At 53.2% G+C, this 7,226-nt stretch overlaps 2 protein-coding genes across 3 annotated transcripts in view; both read right to left on the reverse strand.

The window, feature by feature from the left end:
• Positions 1 to 3,077: 3,077 nt before the first annotated feature.
• Positions 3,078 to 4,557, reverse strand: LOC120921930 (leucine-rich repeat extensin-like protein 3). 2 transcript variants are annotated; one of them, XM_040334438.1, is made up of 2 exons: positions 3,538 to 4,557; positions 3,078 to 3,408 (listed from the first exon to the last, which is right to left on the reverse strand). In XM_040334438.1, exons 1-2 carry the CDS (start codon positions 4,491 to 4,493, stop codon positions 3,252 to 3,254), a joined length of 1,113 nt encoding a protein of 370 aa, XP_040190372.1. In that variant the 5' UTR covers positions 4,494 to 4,557; the 3' UTR covers positions 3,078 to 3,251. The 2 variants fall into 2 exon arrangements, with proteins under 2 accessions (XP_040190372.1, XP_040190373.1); XM_040334439.1 differs by having other exon boundaries at positions 3,476 to 4,557.
• Positions 4,558 to 5,381: 824 nt separating this feature from the next.
• ATP7A (ATPase copper transporting alpha) overlaps positions 5,382 to 7,226 on the reverse strand; it is a gene marked incomplete at its 5' end in the record, with an annotated part of 63,269 nt that continues 61,424 nt past the window's right edge. Inside the window, 3 exon segments of the mRNA XM_040334437.1 lie at positions 5,382 to 5,829; positions 5,874 to 6,500; positions 6,683 to 7,226.

Genomic DNA, 7,226 nt, shown 5'->3' on the forward strand with positions numbered 1-7,226 from the left:
ACAATGGGGGGGGTCCCTCTATTACCTGTATCAGGTGAGCACACAATGGGGGATCCCTCTATTACCTGTATCAGGTGAGCACACAATGGGGGGGGGTCCCTCTATTACCTGTATCAGGTGAGCACACAATGGAGGGGTCCCTCTATTACCTGTATCAGGTGATCACACGATGGAGGGGTCCCTCTATTACCTGTATCAGGTGATCACACAATGGAGGGGTCCCTCTATTACCTGTATCAGGTGATCACACAATGGAGGGGTCCCTCTATTACCTGTATGAGGTGATCACACGATGGGGGGTCCTTCTATTACCTGTATCAGGTGATCACACAATGGGGGAGTCCTTCTATTACCTGTATCAGGTGATCACACAATGGAGGGGTCCCTCTATTACCTGTATCAGGTGAGCACGGGATGGGGGGGGTCCCTCTATTACCTGTATCAGGTGATCACACAATGAGGGGTCCCTCTATTACCTGTATCGGGTGATCACACAATGGAGGGGTCCCTCTATTACCTGTGTCAGGTGAGCACACAATGGGGGGGGGTGTCCCTCTATTACCTGTATCAGGTGAGCACACAATGGAGGGGTCCCTCTATTACCTGTATCAGGTGATCACACAATGGAGGGGTCCCTCTATTACCTGTGTCAGGTGAGCACACAATGGGGGGGGAGGGTCCCTCTATTACCTGTATCAGGTGATCACACAATGGAGGGGTCCCTCTATTACCTGTGTCAGGTGAGCACACAATGGGGGGGGGGTGTCCCTCTATTACCTGTATCAGGTGAGCACACGATGGGGGGGTCCCTCTATTACCTGTATCAGGTGATCACACAATGGGGAGTCCCTCTATTACCTGTATCAGGTGATCACACAATGGGGGGGGGGGGGGGTCCCTCTATTACCTGTGTCAGGTGAGCACACAATGGGGGGTCCCTCTATTACCTGTATCAGGTGAGCACGGGATGGGGGGGTCCCTCTATTACCTGTATCAGGTGATCACACAATGGGGGGGGGTCCCTCTATTACCTGTGTCAGGTGAGCACACAATGGGGGGTCCCTCTATTACCTGTATCAGGTGAGCACATGATGGGGGGGGTCCCTCTATTACCTGTATCAGGTGATCACACGATGTAGGGGTCCCTCTATTACCTGTATCAGGTGAGCACACAATGGGGGGGTCCCTCTATTACCTGTATCAGGTGAGCACGGGGTGGGGGGTCCCTCTATTACCAGTATCAGATGAGCACACAATGGGGGGGTCCCTCTATTACCTGTATCAGGTGAGCACACAATGGGGGGGGTCCCTCTATTACCTGTATCAGGTGATCACACAATGGGGGGGGGGTCCCTCTATTACCTGTATCAGGTGATCAAACAATGGAGGGGTCCCTCTATTACCTGTATCAGGTGATCACACAATGGGGGGGGGTCCCTCTATTACCTGTATCAGGTGATCACACAATGGGGGGGGGTCCCTCTATTACCTGTATCAGGTGATCAAACAATGGAGGGGTCCCTCTATTACCTGTATCAGGTGATCACACAATGGGGGGGGTCCCTCTATTACCTGTATCAGGTGATCACACAATGGGGGGGGGTCCCTCTATTACCTGTATCAGGTGATCACACAATGGGGGGGGTCCCTCTATTACCTGTATCAGGTGATCACACAATGGGGGGGGTCCCTCTATTACCTGTATCAGGTGATCACACAATGGGGGGGTCCCTCTATTACCTGTATCAGGTGATCACACGATGGGGGGGGGTCCCTCTATTACCTGTATCAGGTAAACACAGGATGGGGGGGTCCCTCTATTACCTGTATCAGGTGATCACACAATGGGGGGGTCCCTCTATTACCTGTATCAGGTGAGCACGGGATGGGGGGGGGTCCCTCTATTACCTGTATCAGGTGAGCACGGGATGGGGGGGTCCCTCTATTACCTGTATCAGGTGAGCACATGATGGGGGGGTCCCTCTATTACCTGTATCAGGTGAGCACGGGATGGGGGGGTCCCTCTATTACCTGTATCAGGTGAGCACACAATGGGGGAGGGGTCCCTCTATTACCTGTATCAGGTGAGCACACAATGGGGGGGTCCCTCTATTACCTGTATCAGGTGAGCACGGGATGGGTCCCTCTATTACCTGTATCAGGTGAGCACGGGATGGGGGGGTCCCTCTATTACCTGTATCAGGTGAGCACACAATGGGGGGGTCCCTCTATTACCTGTATCAGGTGAGCACGGGATGGGGGAGTGGTCCCTCTATTACCTGTATCAGGTGATCACACAATGGGGGGGGGTCCCTCTATTACCTGTATCAGGTGAGCACACAATGGGGGGGTCCCTCTATTACCTGTATCAGGTGAGCACAGGATGGGGGGGGTCCCTCTATTACCTGTATCAGGTGATCACACAATGGGGTGGTCCCTCTATTACCTGTATCAGGTGATCACACAATGGGGGGGTCCCTCTATTACCTGTATCAGGTGAGCACGGGATGGGGGGGTCCCTCTATTACCTGTATCAGGTGAGCACAGGATGGGGGGGGGTCCCTCTATTACCTGTATCAGGTGAGCACATGATGGGGGGGGTCCCTCTATTACCTGTATCAGGTGAGCACGGGATGGGGGGGGTCCCTCTATTACCTGTATCAGGTGAGCACACAATGGGGGAGGGGTCCCTCTATTACCTGTATCAGGTGAGCACACAATGGGGGGGTCCCTCTATTACCTGTATCAGGTGAGCACACAATGGGGGAGTCCCTCTATTACCTGTATCAGGTGATCACACAATGGGGGGGTCCCTCTATTACCTGTATCAGGTGAGCACGGGATGGGGGAGGGGTCCCTCTATTACCTGTATCAGGTGAGCACACAATGGGGGGGGTCCCTCTATTACCTGTATCAGGTGAGCACAGGATGGGGGGGGGTCCCTCTATTACCTGTATCAGGTGAGCACGGGGTGGGGGGGGTCCCTCTATTACCTGTATCAGGTGAGCACGGGGTGGTTTGGCACCTTCAGAACGATATCATAGAATGTGTAATAATAAATTCCACTCACAGAACCATCAGCAGAATAATCTGAATTTATTTCATCCGAATTTCCGGATTTGATGATTAAGGCAAATGGAATAAAAATTTAAATTAAAACAAATGACATGAAAAAGAATTAAAGCTTTAGTCCTCGTCATTCCCTGAAAAGTGAAATAAATAGAAAAACCATCGGCCTCGTGGGAGGAGTCTCAATGTACGGAGGTTTGGGGACATCTGACCAAAAGTATGTGACCCCCCCCCCCGTGTACAAAGCCAGCTCCATACAGACATGGTGGGACCAGACACCCGACAAAATCTTGTGGAAACTCTTCCCAGAAGAGTGGAGGGTGGTCACAAATGGGGCAACTCCATATTGATGGCCATGGGGGGAGCGTAACTCCATATTGATGGCCATGGGGGGAGGGGAGCGTAACTCCATATTGATGGCCATGGGGGGAGGGTAACTCCATATTGATGGCCATTGGGGGAGGGTAACTCCATATTGATGGCCATGGGGGGAGGGTAACTCCATATTGATGGCCATGGGGAGAGGGTAACTCCATATTGATGGCCATGGGGGGAGGGGAGCGTAACTCCATATTGATGGCCATGGGGGGAGCGTAACTCCATATTGATGGCCATGGGGGAGGGTAACTCCATATTGATGGCCATGGGGGAGCGTAACTCCATATTGATGGCCATGGGGGAGGGTAACTCCATATTGATGGCCATGGGGGGGGGTAACTCCATATTGATGGCCATGGGGGGAGGGTAACTCCATATTGATGGCCATGGGGGAGGGTAACTCCATATTGGTGGCCATGGGGGGAGGGTAACTCCATATTGATGGCCATGGGGGAGGGTAACTCCATATTGATGGCCATGGGGGAGGGTAACTCCATATTGATGGCCATGGGGGAGCGTAACTCCATATTGATGGCCATGGGGGGAGGGTAACTCCATATTGATGGCCATGGGGGGGGGGTAACTCCATATTGATGGCCATGGGGGGAGGGTAACTCCATATTGATGGCCATGGGGGAGGGTAACTCCATATTGGTGGCCATGGGGGGAGGGTAACTCCATATTGATGGCCATGGGGGGGGGGGGGGTAACTCCATATTGATGGCCATGGGGGAAGGGTAACTCCATATTGATGGCCATGGGGGGAGGGGAGCGTAACTCCATATTGATGGCCATGGGGGGAGGGTAACTCCATATTGATGGCCATGGGGGGAGGGTAACTCCATATTGATGGCCATGGGGGGGGGGGTAACTCCATATTGATGGCCATGGGGGGGGGGGGGTAACTCCATATTGATGGTTCTGGAATGAGATGTCCAATGATCGGATATGGGGGTGTGATTGGTCAGATGTCCGCAGAAGTTTGGCAGTTTGGTGTAGAATAACTTTATTGATCTATAAAGGAAACCTGAAGAGTCAGAGTCCATCCAACTGATTGATAATACAAGGACCGCTCAGTCCGAGGGAGAGGAAGCCTGGGGGGTCCAGACATGCTGGGGGGTCCAGTCATGTTGGGGGGTCCAGACATGCTGGGGGGGGGGAGAGACTGCCATGTTGGGGGGTGCAGTCATGCTGGGGGCAGTGCCAGGCACCTACAATGTACATTGGGCGTTTCTCGAGTTGGAGGACCACTCGGTTCACATCAATGCCATAATACATAGGGGGTGTGAATGGGCGGGGCTGCACTGGGAGGAGTCTGGAAGTGGGAGGGGACATTACATTCGGCAAACCTTTGTGTCCCTCAGGAGAACCTCCCGTCATCCAGGCCGTCCTCCCGCTGCACTTCCTCATCCTTCCAGATGGAGGCGCTGCAGAGCTCATAACGCCATGTCTCCGCCCCCTCTGCTCCAGGCCAAACACATCACAGGGGGGGTGGAGCTATGAGACCTGCGGGCAGGAAGTACCCCTGAGGAACACAAACCTTTGAAGACGATCCCCAAACATCCCCAGAAAATCATTTCCTGATCAATGGACTGCGATGAAGGACCGCAGGGGTGGTACCAAGCATGGAAACTGAACAATAGTGGGAGTGTCCTCCGCAAACAACCAATGAGAGAGAGCAGACAACGGGAGCAGGGAACTGATTGGACAGAGTGGGTCTTCCTGACAGGACAATCTCTCACCTCGGGGGCGTACATTCTGCATGGACATGATCAGAGACCTTCTCGTTGTCTCCGGTGTCCCTGCATGGACATGATCAGAGACCTTCTCGTTGTCTCCGGTGTCCCTGCATGGACATGATCAGAGACCTTCTCGTTGTCTCCGGTGTCCCTGCATGGACATGAGCAGAGACCTTCTCGTTGTCTCCGGTGTCCCTGCATGGACATGATCAGATCAGAGACCTTCTCATTGTCTCCGGTGTCCCTGCATGGACATGATCAGAGACCTTCTCATTGTCTCCGGTGTCCCTGCATGGACATGATCTGATCAGAGACCTTCTCATTGTCTCCGGTGTCCCTGCATGGACATGATCAGAGACCTTCTCATTGTCTCCGGTGTCCCTGCATGGACATGATCTGATCAGAGACCTTCTCATTGTCTCCGGTGTCCCTGCATGGACATGATCAGAGACCTTCTCATTGTCTCCGGTGTCCCTGCATGGACATGATCAGAGACCTTCTCGTTGTCTCCAGTGTCCCTGCATGGACATGATCTGATCAGAGACCTTCTCATTGTCTCCGGTGTCCCTGCATGGACATGATCTGATCAGAGACCTTCTCGTTGTCTCCGGTGTCTCTGCATGGACATGATCTGATCAGAGACCTTCTCGTTGTCTCCGGTGTCTCTGCATGGACATGATCAGAGACCTTCTCGTTGTCTCCGGTGTCTCTGCATGGACATGATCAGAGCAGAGACCTTCTCATTGTCTCCAGTGTCCCTGCATGGACATGATCTGATGAAGGACCTTCTCATTGTGTCCGGTGTCCCTGCATGGACATGATCTGATCAGAGACCTTCTCATTGTCTCCGGTGTCCCTGCATGGACATGATCAGAGACCTTCTCGTTGTCTCCGGTGTCTCTGCATGGACATGATCAGAGCAGAGACCTTCTCATTGTCTCCGGTGTCCCTGCATGGACATGATCAGAGCAGAGACCTTCTCGTTGTCTCCGGTGTCCCTGCATGGACATGATCAGAGCAGAGACCTTCTCATTGTCTCCGGTGTCCCTGCATGGACATGATCTGATCAGAGACCTTCTCATTGTCTCCGGTGTCCCTGCATGGACATGATCAGAGACCTTCTCATTGTCTCCGGTGTCCCTGCATGGACATGATCTGATCAGAGACCTTCTCATTGTCTCCGGTGTCCCTGCATGGACATGATCAGAGCAGAGACCTTCTCGTTGTCTCCAGTGTCCCTGCATGGACATGATCTGATCAGAGACCTTCTCGTTGTCTCCGGTGTCCCTGCATGGACATGATCTGATCAGAGACCTTCTCGCTGTCTCCGGTGTCCCTGCATGGACATGATCTGATCAGAGACCTTCTCGTTGTCTCCGGTGTCTCTGCATGGACATGATCTGATCAGAGACCTTCTCGTTGTCTCCGGTGTCCTTGCATGGACATGATCAGAGACCTTCTCGTTGTCTCTGCATGGACATGATCAGAGCAGAGACCTTCTCATTGTCTCCGGTGTCCCTGCATGGACATGATCAGAGCAGAGACCTTCTCGTTGTCTCCGGTGTCCCTGCATGGACATGATCAGAGCAGAGACCTTCTCGTTGTCTCCGGTGTCCCTGCATGGACATGATCAGAGCAGAGACCTTCTCGTTGTCTCCGGTGTCCCTGCATGGACATGATCAGAGCAGAGACCTTCTTATTGTCTCCGGTGTCCCTGCATGGACATGATCAGAGCAGAGACCTTCTCGTTGTCTCCGGTGTCCCTGCATGGACATGATCAGAGGAAAGACCTTCTCATTGTCTCCGGTGTCCCTGCATGGACATGATCAGAGCAAAGACCTTCTCATTGTCTCCAGTGTCCCTGCATGGACATGATCTGATGAAGGACCTTCTCATTGTGTCCGGCGTTAGGTGTCAGCCCTGAGCCCAGACATGTCGGGTGTCACATACGAGGGGGACTGTGGAATATGGAAGAATGGTGGGGGGTGGGGGTGGGGATAAAGCAAATAAGGCGATTCATAGGAAGAACGGTGGGCGGGG

This window comes from Rana temporaria (assembly GCF_905171775.1).
Source record: "Rana temporaria chromosome 9 unlocalized genomic scaffold, aRanTem1.1 chr9e, whole genome shotgun sequence".
Taxonomy (NCBI): Eukaryota; Metazoa; Chordata; class Amphibia; order Anura; family Ranidae; genus Rana; species Rana temporaria.

Coding starts and splice junctions, on each gene's coding strand:
- LOC120921930 (XM_040334438.1), bottom strand. CDS start 4,493: ATGGACTCTGACTCTTCAGGTTTCCTTTATAGATCAATAAAGTTATTC. Junction 3,409..3,537: donor CCATGGCCATCAATATGGAG/TTACCCTCCCCC, acceptor ATCAATATGGAG/TTGCCCCATTTGTGACCACC.